The 16,432-nt window shown below is 49.1% G+C and overlaps 3 protein-coding genes across 3 annotated transcripts; 1 reads left to right on the plus strand and 2 right to left on the minus strand.

Annotated features, from left to right (window-relative positions):
- Window positions 1–1,188: 1,188 nt before the first annotated feature.
- FMAN_09220 (uncharacterized protein) lies at window positions 1,189–5,060 on the minus strand (the record flags this gene model as incomplete). Its single annotated transcript, XM_041830036.1, has 5 exons — window positions 1,189–1,409; window positions 1,462–1,779; window positions 1,838–3,600; window positions 3,655–4,377; window positions 4,426–5,060. The coding sequence occupies 5 exons, from the start codon at window positions 5,058–5,060 to the stop codon at window positions 1,189–1,191; spliced, it is 3,660 nt and encodes a 1,219-aa protein (XP_041680740.1).
- Window positions 5,061–6,886: 1,826 nt separating this feature from the next.
- FMAN_09221 (uncharacterized protein) lies at window positions 6,887–10,477 on the plus strand (the record flags this gene model as incomplete). The annotated part of the gene is made up of 5 exons (XM_041830037.1): window positions 6,887–8,182; window positions 8,235–9,125; window positions 9,179–9,251; window positions 9,309–10,044; window positions 10,105–10,477. 5 exons carry the CDS (start codon window positions 6,887–6,889, stop codon window positions 10,475–10,477), a joined length of 3,369 nt encoding a protein of 1,122 aa, XP_041680741.1.
- An 836-nt stretch (window positions 10,478–11,313) lies between these two features.
- Window positions 11,314–15,836, minus strand: FMAN_09222 (uncharacterized protein; the record flags this gene model as incomplete). The annotated part of the gene is made up of 4 exons (XM_041830038.1): window positions 11,314–14,764; window positions 14,813–15,080; window positions 15,131–15,506; window positions 15,573–15,836. 4 exons carry the CDS (start codon window positions 15,834–15,836, stop codon window positions 11,314–11,316), a joined length of 4,359 nt encoding a protein of 1,452 aa, XP_041680742.1.
- Window positions 15,837–16,432: the final 596 nt, after the last annotated feature.

The raw sequence follows: 16,432 nt of genomic DNA on the forward strand, positions 1-16,432 counted from the left end.
TGCCGGTATACCCAGAAATTCAAGACTACAAGCGGGCTAGTTTGAGAGAGAGCTGGTAGTAAGTCAAACACTCCTTTGATTTGTGGAGGAGATTGAATTTTTCCCCTGAATAATCCATTACTTGATTAATGGGAAACTATAGATATTTTGGTCTTCATACTATCTGAATTACTATGGCTAGTCCAGATAAGCAATGACATGCTTTACCAAACTGGCTTTACCTGCTGAAACTACAACCCATCAGGACTCAGTGTGAAAGATGACTATAGCATCTCCATGCATCGACTGCAATTTAGTCCTAAACACAAGAAGACCCCGTCCTAGCAAGGGGTCTTTGAGTTTTGGCTGTTGGTCTACCAAGATAGTGATGAGATCAAAGGGTTGCTCGAAGCTATGAAGCACTATAAGACACAACCCAAAGGCGAAGTCGAAGCATATACATAACTATGAATTCATTCTTTCTCAAACCACAAGGACTCTGATGGTCAATGTCCGATTACTCCCCGCAGACCCTCTCTATTCGACATAAGAGCTGCAGAAAATGTATTACTGCATAAACCACAGAATCTAAACAGTGCTAGGAAGAAGCAGCCTTAACAGCTTGTAACCCAAGCTCTTTGGTTAAATTAACATTCTAAGCCCACAGTTCATGATGATTACACATAGAGAAAGTTTGGGGCATGGGCCAGGCAAGGCCACCATGAGTTTTAGCTCTCAGGCAGCTCTTGGCTGAAATCAGCTCCGAGACACAAAACATGCTTCATACGTTTAATCAATACGTGGACTCACCTTCTGGATGCAAGCCGCGTGTTCAGTTTGCCCTTCTAGTTTTGTTTTTACATGACCAGGTTCTCAAGAGAAAATTCGCGATATAGGATGATAAAGGGACTATCTAGTTAAGGGACGACTCAGTGGCTATTCCTAGCCTACAACTATTCCCTCCTGTACTCCGCATATTCGCCCGTCCATGTTTAAGAAGAGAAGAAATCATACCTTTCACCTTGACCCAAAAGCAGAACAAAACGGAAAGCAATGGCTCATACATCCAACTCCATACAACCAATACCATGCACATAACTCTTTGCACAACCCCGTGATCCAACCCGCAAGGCTGTGTCAATAGCCAGCTTGCATCATATTTCGACAAGTATGTATCGAAGGAGCGTGGAGCTGATTGAAACACCGATATTACGAGTTGAGTGTCTTGATCATCATCTTTCGCTTGTTCCTGTCGGCTACCACCAAAGCTCTTGCGTCGAAGATCATGTTCATTGTGTCGACTACTCTGTGGAAGCTGCTGGCTGCTCCTCGCTCCTGCGTGAACCGAATGATGCTGAGTGGCTGTTTCTTACCATGCTCAATCACTGTAACGACCTCTGCGGCAAAGGATACTTCTTTCAGATTCAAAACTAAGGTCTCTGTCAGTTCTGGTGCCGCGATCATGTCAAGCATACCACTCACAGTTCTTAGCTGCAATCCGTGCAAAGACAATGTTCCTTTGTTTGTCCACTTGAATGTCTCGAATGCCGTACTTGCGCCATTCTCGTAGGAGGATGGTAACCTCCTGACGTGCTCGTCTCCTCGAAATCGTCATGCAAATGTGGTCTGTTGCTGGTTTGACTCTGAACAGGCGTGCGAGCCAGTTTTGTTTCACCTCAATGTTGCGCACTGGGCCGGAGCCAGACTCGTGCCATTTGGTCTGAGATACCTTGGCGGAAACGTGTGTCTTACCCATGATGTTGATCTCCAGTGAAGGTCGCTCTTCTTTCTGCTCAGGTCCTATTTTCAATGTTAGATCACCATGTACGACTCTGTTTACGGAGACGAAATGACTCACTGGCGATTGACATAACAGAGTCTCTTTGTTTATTGCTCTTCCAAAAAGAAAAGTGGAAAGTCTTCTTCTTAGTCGGAGCCTCTGTTGACGTTGAATCGCTTCGCTTCCCATCACTAGAAGTCAAGTACGAAGTGCAATCTTGCCACTCAACGGACTCCTGGCTGGGCTCTGACTCAACTTTTGAAGATCGTTTGAACCAAGACAGTTTTTTTTTCTTTGTTGCCGCCTGAGCATCATGGCAAGGGGGCTCCAGCGAAAGTGTTGTGGCAGTGGTGCCACCATCCACACTGCGTTGCGACGCCGAGTCCAATTCTCGAAGTTGTGCAGCAGGAGCCGAGTTCCGTTGTTCGGGTTCAGGGGCCTTCTTCCTTACGTTGAGTGGCTCGGGAATCTTCACCGGGCTCTCGTCACCTGGCGAATGGACCACACGAATGCTGTTTTCGACTTGACTCAAGTATTCGATGCCACGGATTCTATCAATCCCTTTCTTTGTTGGTGTATGCGGAGGCGCTGACACGATACGAGCTTTGTCGTTGGCCGCTGCTCCAGCTTCGTTGATGGATGGCAGCGCAGCACTTCTTTTGTGCTTTTGAGTATAAGTCGGAGCTGAGACAACCCGGCGCTCAGTGTGTCTCGTAAGCAGAACTGGCTGGGCTACCTCGACCTGCTCTGAGCTCAATTCTTCCGAATAAGATTCCCCAGTCACTGGTCTGGAACCAGTGGGTGTTGGGGCCAACGAATGACCATTGTAGCTTGGCGTCGGAGTCGGCAGAGGTGGAAGGGGTCGGTTGCTGAAAGACTTCTTCGAAAGCTCGAGAACATCTGCGGCCGAATCCTCGGGTGCGTCGATGGTGAAGGAAAACGGTGTAGATTCGTACTGGGTGCGGTCTGGTTCAGTCAGCGAGCCAGCGATGGAGTCCTCTTCTATCAGTGAGCTTTTGAACGCCTCGTCACAGTCCTTGGCAATATTGCTGCTAAAGTGGCGCAGTTCCTCCTTGAAGATTTCGGAGGCGTATCGGGACCCAAGCGCTATCCGTAACGCTTGCCCCGAGGAGCGTTTTTGAGGGTCATGTCCATCCGCCAATTTTGGAAGCACACCACTAGGTAGGCTTGGGAGTTCTGGTGTGTGAGATCGAATCATTTCGATCTGATATGTTGAACCTTGCTCCGTAACATAAGGAGGCATTGAGCCACTCCTATTGCGATTGGAGGATGACGTCGATCTCTTCCGGACATGTGTGAAGTCAACTCCACGCCTGTGTCGCAAACTCCGCGCATGAGGTGTACCTTGCCGACTGCTGTGCATCGAAGAGAGCGACCCTCGAGACGACTGAAGGCGCCCTGTGGTAGAATTGCGGTTTGAGGTCCCGCGTCCGCGTCGTGCGCCTGAGCCGCTCCGAAGCCTTTTTGGCTGCCCAGTATAAGAACCATTCTCTGCATAAGAGTAACGGTGGACACTGACCAGCGACTGTCCTTTTTGGGAATCACGAGAGTGTATCGCACGTTCTGTTTGGAATGGTTCCTGGTTTATTGCTAGCTCTGGCTCAGTGGCATTCGAAATCACAGTGAACCGTGATATGGAACGCCCGTGACCGTTGCCGCTCGGCTGTGCAAATTCGCATGTCGATACGCGTTTCTTCCATGTGCCGGGCTTCATATGGTGGTAGTCACTTGTAGAGTGGGCAAGCTCAGGCTTGAAGTCTTCCAGTTGTTGCTCGCGGTAGTGGTGTAACAACCAATAGAAAGCCTTTTGATCATTGGGTCTGCAAGTGTCAATAGTGCAACTCCAAACGCCAGAAGAGGAGGCAAATACTTACTCGTCACATGTAAGCTTGAGCTTTAAATCATTTTCACTAAACATGTGCCACATAGATCGTAATTGTCGAACCAATTGCGGATCAACATCCTTTGTAGGTACTGGGGTATACTGAAAACCTTTGCGTATATCAGGCGGCTGGCTGTTGATGTCACAAAGGTTATCCAGATATGCATACTTCCGAATCAGAGGATGGCGCCATATATCCTTGAGAGTGATGCGTCTATCGGGGTTGACCTGTAACATTCGCCTGATCAGGTCCTCGGCTTCTGGGCTGAGGAAACTTGGCATCTCGTACTGTCCTTTCTTCGTTCTAGCCATCATCACACGAAGATCAGGGTCATCGAATGGAAGAGTGGCTGAAAGCATTGCGAATAGGATAACACCCATGCTCCAAATATCTGCTCTGTCGCCCCTATATTGTCTGTTCTTGAGGAGCTCAGGTGCAGCATAGTGAGGACTGCCACAAGCTGTAGCAAGTTGGTGTGTGTCTGTTTGATGGAGAGCAGCCATGCCAAAGTCGGCAATTTTGATCTGCAGATCGGCACTGATCAAGATGTTCTCAGGCTTCAGGTCTCGATGGCAGATGTTGAAGGAATGGCAGTATGAGATGGCGCTGATGATCTGTCGGAAGAAGAAGATAGAAACTTCCTCACTCAGGCGGCCCTTCATGTTGATAAAGGTGAACAAGTCACCTTGGTCGATATATTCAAGTATCAAGTAGCTAAATTGTCAGTATCCTCTTGCAAAGTCCCCTGCGTGGAGCACTTACACCTCTGACCGGTTTTCCCAGATATCGTATAGTTTCATTATGTTCGGATGTTCGATGAGCTTCAAGATTGCCACTTCTCGCTCAATAGCCATGGGAACACGCATCTCGCCATCGATCTGTTCTGGGAGATTATTGTCCCACTTGCTAAGAGCAGCCAAACTACTATCTTGGACAAGATACGCCATCCGTCTGTTGACAATCTTGACGGCAGCCAGCTGATTTGTACCTGTGTGGCGACATAGTCTTACGCGCGCAGATGAGCCTTTGCCAAGGGTCCTGCCTAACTGCCACGGCCCTATATGCGTCTTGTAGTTCTTCTTGCTGCGGCCACTTCCTGAAGAATCGTAAGATGCCGCCGAATGTCGACGTTCATCGTCCATAACACTGGGAGGCTTTAAAGTGGCTTGCTCTTGAGGTGTTGAAACTGGAGGCTGCTGTTGAGTAGGAGGTCGGCCAGAAAAGTATGCAGTCGGGTGCCCATGGCTTGTACGTGCGGTATTGTTGACAGCCGATGAGTTAGGGCGGTCATACCGCGGCTTGTGGCGCTGACCTTCCTGAGTAGGATAATTCGAGTTGATTCGATTCGATGCTTCGGATAGTGGTGAGCGAACAATTGACACCATAGTATCGGCCATTGTAAACGCGCTGAGTGTGGTGAATCAGCACATAATATTGCAGCCACAAAATCGCACGCCTTGCCCAAATGCCGGAGAAATTGAAAGAAGGGCTTGCTCGTGGATGTCACAATAATTATGATGAGCCTGGCCTACGTGACCTGAGTAGGTTGGTATTGACAAACAAAGCACAAGGTGTTGCGATAGTCGAAGGAGCAGAAGAGGAGTTGTAAAGTAGAGAGGGAGAAACGAAGGCGTTGAGTGAGCGGGAATGAGCGAGGTTAGCTAGGGATCAGAGATCCAGGAGCCATAGGAAAAAGAAAGAAAGAAATGAACGACACAAGAGACAAGAAACAAAGTCAGTTCGGAGCGACGGGAGGGGAATTTCTGAGAATGGAATGCAATGTTTACACCGGCAGATATGTTTGGCAAGGCTGGTGTGGGCGATACCAAGGGAGAAAAGGCTGGAATATAATAGTTGCAACTGGTTGGCATTCGACTGGCATCTGCCACCTGCATACACCTGCCAATATGCCAGTATCGCACCACGCACGGTCAGGTATGATATGGTGGGGAATTCTGGTCAACAACAGCTGGCACAAGCTGAAAATTGAGGGTCTTCTCTTGCATCCAGGCATCGCGATGCATTCCAGTTCTTCATGCAGTTCGAGTTCATGGCCAATGACAAGACCTTTCGAATACCACCACAGTCCTTCTTACGCAGGGAGAGGTTAAAAAGCACAATGAACAATCCAAGTCAAAATGTCGCATCAGCAGTCAGCTCCATATGAGAAATTCCTCATTCAATAAGATGGCAGGCAGACATCTATGTTTGAGGAGATCGGGGAGATCGAAAATAATGGTAACTATACCACATCGCAAAGGAATACTGATCATTCAGTGCGGAGAGAGAGAACTTGTACTAGACTAGGTCATCTCAATAGTCCACATAGAAGAATGCCTGTCACTAAGCTCCCGTTCTGTGCTCGAGACTTCTCGAGTCAGAGGTCAATGGCGACATCAGGGTCAAATTCTCACTGACGCTGGTGTTGGTGAGAAGGAAAACAGGTTCTGTGCCAACTTGGGTTCCATTGTGTTGTCTTTGATCCGTAGGGGAAAAGAAGGCAGTATTCCGCCTTCACAAGCATGATCAAGCTGGTGGTACTTTGGAGATGAAGTGATGAAGTCACCCTGGTAGTAACTGGAATCTAAAGGGATGAAGTTGTCTGACCCTCCTTTCAAGGGGGTTCTTGGCAAATGATGACTAAGCTACAGAAGACTTAAGGTAGTATGTAGCAGTAGGTAGAGGTGATGGATGTATAAGACGCTCTAATAGCCTATCAAAAATAATGTAGGTTGTTTAACGATGGGTCAGCTCATCCTGTGGCTAACGAGACACTCTTTCGAACTCAGTTCACTATTGAAAATGTCCTCCAGTTCTAACCGGCACTTGACAACAAGGTAAAGGGCATCTCTTTAGCTTGTATGAAACCAATGCGCGAGCTTTAAAGTAACATTAATATCCATACCTAACGAAAGTAACCAATCGTATAAAGAACGTAATAATCACTCTCAGCTCAACAGTACTCGCCTTGTAGGCAGGCGGTTAAGTCACAGGGTTTTCTGTAGATGGTTCCCACCACTTTAAATCGGCGCCACATTTACAGACGCGCACTGACGCGATTCAGCGCGTGCCGCATCCACTATACATCGACATCACCATCTTTCTTTGTCGTGCATGCGTTGCCACTCTGAGAACCAATCACCCTAGAGGTCAACGCCATTCTCTTGATTTCTATATTACTTTCTAGGCCAAAATAGGTGGCGTGTCTCGCCCGATAGACGAGATGGCCCCGGCATCATCACGTCGCCGCCGCCGATCCGATACAGACAATACCGACGAAGACCACGACGAAACTCATCACGGACGCCGCTCGTTTGCCGACGATATTGGCTCTTCTAAGCGCCCTAGACTTGACGAAGATGGTGATCACGATGTAGCCTCCGAGCAACTCCATCACGGGAAAGTGAACGGTGCACCGAACGGAAATGAAATGGATGATGGCTTCCAACCAGGTGCCATCGTTAGAGTCAGCGTGCAAAACTTTGTCACATACGAAAAGGCAGAATTTCTGCCTGGGCCTCACCTCAACATGGTGGTTGGCCCAAATGGCACTGGAAAGAGCTCTTTGGTCTGCGCTATCTGTCTGGGCCTAGGCTACAGCCCGAAACACCTTGGTCGTGCTGGCTCAGTCAAGGAGTTTGTTAAACACGGAAAAGATACGGCCACAATTGAAATCGAACTCTACAGGCGACCGAATCATCGCAAGAACTACGTCGTCAAGGTTCAAATTCGTCGAGAACAGAACAATCAGAAATGGTGGCTCAATGGTAAAGAAACCAGCCACAAGGAAGTGCAACGGTTGATACGCAAGTTGAAGATTCAGGTAGATAACCTGTGCCAATTCCTTCCGCAGGACAGGGTTGTCGAGTTCGCTGCCTGCACACCTGTGGACCTTCTGCGGGAAACTCTTCGCGCAGCCGCCCCTGAAGAAATGCTAGTCTGGCAGAAGCAACTTCAAGGATTGGACAAAGATAAGAAAGAATTAGAACAGGCTACACATGTCGACGCAGAAACTCTGAAAAACTTGGAGAACCGACAACAAGGTCTCCAGACGGACGTGGATAGGATCCGGGAACGGGAAGAAATCATAGAGCAGGTGAAAAATCTCAAGTCAGCCTTGGTTTTTGCCAAGTACTCGGAGGCTCGTACAAGACACAAAGATGCCAAGGAGCGGAAGAAACTCGCAGAGAGGTCTCTAAGGCGCCTCGAACACGACGCCGGCCCCTCATTACAGGCCGTGAACGAAAAGCAGCTCTATGCCCAGCAAATTGATGAAGCGACATTGGCAAGAAAAACATCACTGAAGAACGCAGAAGACGCTGCGAAGAAACTGGCGCGTGATGCAAGCACCGCTTCCGACAAACTCAAAGAGTTCGAGAATGGTCTTGACGCGGAACGCAAAGGATTTGACGCCAAGCGAAAGGAATTGGCCCAGTCCAAGTCAAAAATAACTGCTCTCCAAGCCGATATTAGAAACCAACCAGAAGAGTTTAATCCTTCCGACTTTAATCAAAAAATTGTTAGAAATCTACCCACGCGATTGTTGGTATTCGCTAACTACTTGTCTGCAGCGAGGAGAAGAACACAACCTAAGAGAATTAGAAGGAGAGCTACGCGAAGTGTCTAGCCAACGCGAGGAAGTAAAGAACAAGGGCAAAACGATCAACAATGAGATCCGACAAGTGGAGAGTAATATCAAGTCATTGGAAACCCAGCAAGGTCAACAACTGAACTTCATGCGGAAGAACTTCCCCGAGCTAGCCACAGCGTGGGCATGGATCCAAGAGCATCAAGGAGACTTTGAAAAGGAGGTTTTTGGCCCACCCATGATCAGTTGTTCCATCAAGGACGAACGATATTCGGATCAGGTGCAGTCCCTTCTTCAAGGAGATGACTTCACATGCTTTACAGCACAAACGAAAAATGATTACAAAAGGCTATCAGACGAGCTCTACCGTGTTCAAAGCTTGTCTGTCGTTATTCGATCTTGTGCTCAGCCTCTCAATGCCTTCTCAAGACCCGTCAGTATAGATGAGGCAAGCGACCTGGGTCTCGATGGTTTTGCCATCGACTTTCTTGAGGGACCCGAACCCGTTCTAGCAATGCTCTGTGCTGAAAAGAGGCTTCACCAGTCGGGAGTCTCTCTCAGGGATCACAACGATGCTCAATACGATCGTCTGGTCAGAAGCGGCAGAGTTAACTCCTGGGCAGCCGGTAACCAGTCTTTTATCGTCAGGAGACGCAAAGAATATGGACCCCAGGCCATGACCACCCTCACCAAGAACATTCCACCTGGGAGATTCTGGACCTCACAGCCCATTGACGCCCAAGAGAAGCAAGAAATGAACAAGCGATTGGCTGAGTTGAATGGTGAAAGAGACATTTTGAAACAGCAATACCATGAGTTGCATGAGAAAATCCAAGCCATCGAGGACCGACGGACCAGCACTCATGATAATATTGTAAGTAAAGGCTGCGGATTGATTTTATCCGCTCTGATGCTAATGGGATCCAGACTCGACTCAAGTCAGAAAAGAATGCCCTGCAAAAAGAATACCAAAAATGGCAGTCTCTGCCTGAGAAGATCGGTGAGAATCATTGAATGATGGATGCTATGCCGCAACTTTGCTGATACGTTTGACTAGAATCCGAGGAGCGCTCCAAGAGAGCTCATGAACAATCCATGCAAGATGCACGCAGACGAATGGTCGACATTCGTTACGACTGGGACGAAGCGGTGCTTCGTCGGGCTGAGATTGTTCTTCGCCACAAGGAAGCCATTGAAAACATACGAAGGGCACATCAGGCACTCCTCGAAGCCGAGATCCGCGGCATTGAAGCCTACTCCGATATCGAAGGTCTTAAAGGACGAAATGCACATATCATGCAGCGTCTTGATGCTGAAAAGGAGATATTGCAACAGGCCACCGATGACGCCAGTCGAGCGCGCGACGAAGGCAACCGTCTCTCCGACGAGGTCCAGCAAGTCCTTGAGCATGAGCCAGAGAAGCGCGAGCTATTTTCACAACTCTGCGAAAACAAGTCTTCCCAAGATATTCAAGAGGAAATTGGTGGAGAAGAGGCGAAACTTGATATAATACATGTCGCCAATCCTAATATAATACGGGAGTTCGAAAAACGCGCTGAGGAAATCGATCGTTTAACACGAAAGATAGCTGGATCCAACGATCAGCTGCAGGGGCTGAGCCAAGAAATCGACGAATTGAAATCCAGATGGGAACCACGACTTGACGAACTAGTTTCAAAGATTAACGACGCCTTTGCATACAACTTTGAGCAAATAAGTTGTGCCGGTGAGGTTCGTGTTCACAAGCCGGAGGACTTTGACGCCTGGGCTTTAGACATAATGGTTCGTTTTCGGTACGTCTTACTCTTCCTTTCCTGACTTGTTTTTACCCGGTTCTAACCTGTGACTTCCAGCGAAAATGAAACCCTTCAACAGCTGACAGCACATCGGCAATCCGGTGGCGAGCGAGCTGTCTCCACCATCTTCTTCCTCATGGCTCTTCAATCTCTAGCCCAATCACCGTTCCGTGTCGTGGATGAGATCAACCAGGGCATGGACCCTCGCAATGAGCGTATGGTACACGAACGAATGGTCGAGATCGCATGCCGTGAGCACTCAAGTCAATACTTTCTCATTACTCCGAAACTCTTGACAGGTCTGCGATATGACCCCAAGATGCGCGTGCTTTGTATTGCGAGTGGTGAGCACATGCCTCGTGAGGGGCGTAAACTTGATTTTAGACGATGCTTGAATATTCAGAAGAGGCTTACGGCCGCTTCTGCTTGAGGCGTGAGCTCACGCGTTGTTTCTTTCTCATACTTTAACGACAGGAAGCAGTGGGTCAAAACTGGGTTGTATCGTTCTGTGCGGCATGGGTAGGAGACTAGGCGAAAAGAATTGAAAGTCGACGTGGACATATGATGATTTTATAGCATTAATAGATACTAGAGGTCTTGTATTCGGGGATTTCCAACCGCCGTGTCCTGGCTCTATTCTTGATCTGTCCCCCCTTTGAAACGACGTGATCGGAAAAGTATGTCCTGGCTTGCACTCAATAAGCATGAGTGCAGAGGAGGGAGGAAGGTGAATACTTCAAATTCAAACTAGACAATACTTCATTTATTCATTGACGCTTCTCCCAACAGTACGTTGCCTCGTGCTATAAAGTAGGATCTTCCTATAAAAGGCAAAGACACCATCCATGCCTATCTTCTTTCCCTTGCTACCATAGAACCGATGAATAGAAAAAATTCTCTTATTTTACATGCGGTATTCTTCAAACATGTAGAAGAACAAGTAGAACAAAAGTCCGCCAACCCAACTCGTCGATAAGAAAAGCGGAAAAGAGGAGGAATAGATAGATTACCATCCACTCTTCGAAATGCATTAAATTTCAGGGAATCAACCAAGCTGAAATGTGCGAACTGAAACAGAAAGAAATCTCGAATATAAAAACAAAAAAGGGTTGTCTGCTAACTGAGACAACAAACTCCATTTCCCATTTCCACCTTTGCGAAGATCAGGAAGTACAGGCACTGACCATTGGCCCGGATAAATCAAAACGAAGACGGTGGGTATATTCGAGTCATGAAAGCGTATCGGCAGCCAGGAAGTGCTTCGAATCAGGGATGTCGGGGCTTTTCGCCATCACTGTGGTGTTCCTCAGTATCAAGTCTTTTGCGCCAATCCGCAAGGCTCTCGCTGAGGCCAACACCTGCAGCGGTATCGTTGTCCTTCTTGACAGCAGAGGTAGTGTCGAAATCAAAGTTGGTGCTCAGTCGATAGTTCTTGTTTGTTGCTTCCCATTGACTCCGAAGGGTCTCAAGTTCGTTGGCAAGACTGTCCAAGGCAGCACTGTTTCTAGCTTCCAGACCACCATTCCCACTGGTGGTGCCTCCGTAAATACTCTCACCTTCGGAACTTTCTTGCCTTGAATGCCCCAGTCCTAACCCATTAGCACTTGCAGCCATCTCGGAGTTCAAGCTCGGCACTTGACGGCTGCGTCGGCGGTAGTTATCGACAGAGTGCTCGACTTGGTCTAGTAGAAGGGCCACTTTCTGTTCAGCATCGGTAGCGCGTTGCTCCAGTAGCACATTCTCTGATTGCAATTGTTCGAGATCCTTACGATGGTTGCTCAACTTCTGTGTAGCCTCTTCGCTGTTCTTTAAAGCTGTTTCGCGGTGATGATTGGTCTCCTGGAGTTCTGTTTGAAGGTCAAGGAGTCGCTTCTCCATTTGAGCAGAAGACTCTTGAAGCTCTGCCTCGAGGCTTCGAATGCGCGCCTCAAGCTCAGTTTTCTCATTCTCCCAACCAGGCGAGGTAGAGGTTGTGCTACTTTGAACACGGTCTTCCAGCTCCTCGATCTCCGTTTTCAGACGGCCGTTCTCTGTCTTATATCGGGATAATTGATCTTTGAGCTGCTTGAGCATCTTCTCAGTGCCTTTGACATAGTGCACAGCCGACTGATAATCGCTTTCAAGTTGCGAGAGCTTCTCACGCCAAGCAGCCTCGGATTCCTGAATTTGGATTGCAAAGGCTTGCTTAGTCTCTTCATGAGCAGCTGATGAGGTGGCGAGCTGAGATTCAAGATCTCTGACACGGTTCAGATCAGGCGAGTTCGTTCGTGGGTTGGGAAGATTCCGAGCACGAATAGAAGCCGTTGGGCTTATGCCACGTTCACTGAGGATGTCTTTTAGTGCGTTGTGCTGAACTGTCATCGCGTTTGTTTCAAGTTGTTGAGCGGCCAATTGATTCTTAAGATCGGTATTGGCTGCCTGTAAGCTTTGTGTATCACGCAGCGCAGATTGAAGCTGCCTTCGAATGGTGACTCCCTCCCGGCTTGACTGTTCTTGGTATTGCTCAAGACCAGCGATACGTTCTTCTGCGCCACGTAGCTTGTGAACAACAGCCTCGAGCTCCTGTTGAGATTTCTTGACCAATTCGTTCGAGGTGGTGAGCTGATTCTGTAAAGCAGCAATGCGCTCGGCATCTGCCTTGCTTGATCCAGAAACATCTCGAGCAGAAATTTTGTCAAGGCCAGCAAGAACCGCTTGACGGTTCGTTCTAGCCTCAGCCGCATGTTTCTCTGAAAGCTCTTCTGCATCGCGTAGACGCTGGGTGGTAGCTACTAGTTCCGCAGTACGAGCTTCATGCTCAAACTTGAGCTTGTTGAGTTGTGCTTCAATCTTCTCTCTCTGAGATCGTTCTTCAGCGAGCTTCGATTCCAAAAGGCCTGTCGAGTCCTCCGATGCTAAAATTGCAGCTCGCAGGGAATCAAAGGTTTCACTGTGGTCCTTTGAGCTCCCAATGGCTTCTTCGTACTTCTGTTGCACATCATTCTTCTCGATGCGGAGAATTTCAACAGCAGCGGCAACTTCAGCGTGCGCAACTGAGTGCTCTCGTGCTTCGTGCTGGGCAAGATGCAACTCAGCCTTGAGGCGTTCAACCTCTGTCGACGTTTGTTGTTTATAACTTTCTAATTCTGCCATACGCTTTTGGGCTGCATTCGAGGTGTCGTCTGCCAACTGTCGTGCCTTCTTCTCAGAATCAAGTTCGCTTTTCGCAGAATCGAGTCGCGACTGAAGATCTTTCTGGATGTGTAGTGCAGTTGCAAGTTTTCTGCTCAACTCACTAGACCTTCCTTCAAAATCGTCTCTTGGGCCATCAAGCTGTGGTGTACTTGCTGAGCTTGTTCCTAGGTGGGCAGCCAGCTTAGCTTTAGAATAAACAGCTTCTTGAATGGCGGCATCGCGCTGCTTTTCGGCCTCGGCAATTTGCTTCGCTGCAATTACGGCTTGCTTGTCTACCGCTGTCTGAACATTTGCTAATTCAGATCGCATTGCCAGTAAAGCCTCGATAAGCGGTCGGTCTTCGTCGTCAAAAGTTTCGGTAGCCTTATTGTCGAGCAGAGGGCTGTATGAAGTATTGGGCACGTAGCCGGCCTTTCGCGCGAGCTCTAACTCCGAAGCATACCATGCGTTCCTGTTTCGGGCCGAGTCCAGTTCCTTTAGAAGAACAACTGTTTGCGAGTTTCTACCAGAAGACCGCCTGGAAAGGGGGTTGCTTGGCTGTCTCACGGGGACTGGCGGTGATGCTGGGCGGGGTGTCATTGCCGGCTTGAGAGCAACATCTGGAGGGGCATCACCTGCTCCTTGAGGACGGGTTTGTTGAGCTGGCTTCGCCTTTGAGGCGTCTCCATTCACTTGATCCTGCCTTGAGCCAGCGCGCGCATTTTGCTGGACTGGCGTTCGTCGACCGTTCGATATAGGGCTTTCTGTTTCATTGATCACCTCTCGTGTGATAGGCGACCCAGAGTGCATTGTTCTTGGAGAACCTGAGGCTCCACTGCGTTCGGCGGACTGTCCTCTGACTCGTGCAACTGCAGACACGTCAACCGTAGGCCTAGCGGGCATTGGCCCCTGAGGGGGAGGGCCAGACGGAGGCATGGCTGAAGCTCTAGGAAGTTTTGTACCAGCGGTTGCAGACTGGGGGTTTTCTGCGTCACCGTTATTGGGCGGCGATCGTTGCCCATTAGCTGGAGCAGAAGCACCTCCTACAATCAACTTCCTTGAATCCGTTGGCCCGTTCGATCCATCTCGTGCAGGATGTGGCCGACTGCCTTCGCTCGCACTTGGTCTGCGTGAACCGTGAGCGCGTTGCTGAGCCGGCTGCTGCGCATCGTTCGGATATCGGATCTTTGAGGTATCCAAAACATAGAGAAGGCCCAAATCGCTGACAGATGTAGTTGCTGAACTTGGCTCCCCGCCCAGGACCACAATCGATTTGCCAACGGTTGTCATACTATGTCCAGAACGGGGAGATGGGGAAGGGCCCATGTTCTGAAATGTGTACCACCGTCTTGATGATATCCTAAAAGCTGCGAGGTCGCCAAGATCTGTCCCTTCTTCTGTTCGTCCTCCGAAGACGTACATCACATCGTCTACAAGAGCAGCAGCGTGCCCCTCCCGTGGCGCTGGGATATAGCCAATGCAGTCAAATTGAGACCACTTGTTAAGAGCTGGATCGTAACACCAAACATCGTTGAACCATTGGAAGCCATTCGTACCGCCAAAACTACAAATATATCAGTTTCGTTCGATACAGCTCGGCTTTGATACTCACAGATACATCTTATCGTTAAATGTGATCATAGTGTGATTAGTACGAGCCGCGGGCATCTTGGGGCTTGTTTCGCCCTGAACCAAGATTTCCCAGCGATTATTTGGCATCTGAAGCTGGTTGAGATCGAATGCCGAAAGATCGTTCATAAACAACCCCTCAACTTGGCCGCCGAAGACGTAGATTTTAGAGCCCAAAATGTTGAGTGAGTGGCCATAGCGACCTGAGGGTCGCGGCCCAGCTGGTAGAGCGCGGGACCATTGTCTTGTTGCTGGATTAAGGTTAGAGAATAGAAACCTGGGGGACAATGGGCAAGCTTACAGGTGTTTAAAAGATAGAGCGTCTCGTCAAGAACATCAGCCTCGTCGATCTTAGTGTCGCCTCCGTATACGATGAACGCATTGCCGACAAGCAGGCTCGAGTGTCCAACCCTTGGGCCAGGTCCTTCAGCCGTGGTTGCCAGCGGGTAGCATGCCATGTTACCTCCAGCCTCGATCATCCAGAGATCGCCTTTGACTGTTGACCCGTTGATCAGGCCACCCATGAGGTATACGTCTCCTTCTTTAGACGACACGGAGTTCACTGCAGCGCCATATCGAGGGAATGGGGAGGGGTGCGTCGAAGTATATGTCAATCGGCGTTGTGACCAAGGGTATAGAGACGCATTGGGACCGTTCATGGGGGTGCCATTTCGTACCTATTGAGAGCTCAGTGGTTAGGATATCCTGACAGAATTGGATGCAAGAAAGGGTAGAAAACTCACTGATGCATCGCTGTTTTGTTGGATTGGTTGGTCAGCACTCCCACCACGGCGTCCATGTCCATGGCTATGATCGGGACTACCGTTACTGCCTTCGTTATCGATTGAGTTCAAGCTCCCAGTTGGAGTTGCGCGATGTTGTAGAGAGTTCTTCTCAGCAGTACGGGCGCTGACACTTTGGATCGACCCTTGAGAACCAGATCCTGCGTCGCGACTTGCAGGCTGCGACCTCTCCGGATGCTTTTTTGATTTGAATAGGAAGGCCATGGTTTATCGCAAGCAGCCGCCAAGCGGCTAGAAATCGATTCGAAAGCAGTATGGAATAATTCGCGAGAGCAATGCGATAGAAGGTCGCGAAGATAGTACGTTGTCGTGATGCAGTCGTCGCGTGGGTCAGGGATCGTTAGGAGACGAAGCAAATATCCCGACAAGTGAGTTCCAGCCACAAGGATAGTAGCAAGAATCAATATTCGAATTTCGAAATGGCTGGGCCAGCATTGGTAGGCTTGTCGATAGAACTGCGGATTGTTCTTTGGGAATTCCAGGGACGTGGTCAGCCTCCCGAATTCCGGTCTTCGAGAGAGGGGGCTGGCTGGCTGGCTTCGAGGCAAGCCGATGCGCTGGTGCACGTCGTAGAGGAGCAAATGCTTTCTAGATCGATCTTCGACAGCGCGGGTGACGGTCGTTTGAAGCAGATTCGGAAATTCAGACGCTAACGAAGGGAAACGGTGACGATGCGCAAATAAAGAGCCCCTGTTAGGTTGGCGTAGGAAAAGATGTGAGATGAAAAGAAAGTGGTGATGGTCAGGTACGAAATGAGTAAGGTAGCCAACAAAAGCGTGCGACAGCTGTAGCGGAACGGA

This window comes from Fusarium mangiferae (assembly GCF_900044065.1).
Source record: "Fusarium mangiferae strain MRC7560 genome assembly, contig: FMAN_scaffold004, whole genome shotgun sequence".
Lineage (NCBI taxonomy): Eukaryota > Fungi > Ascomycota > Sordariomycetes > Hypocreales > Nectriaceae > Fusarium > Fusarium mangiferae.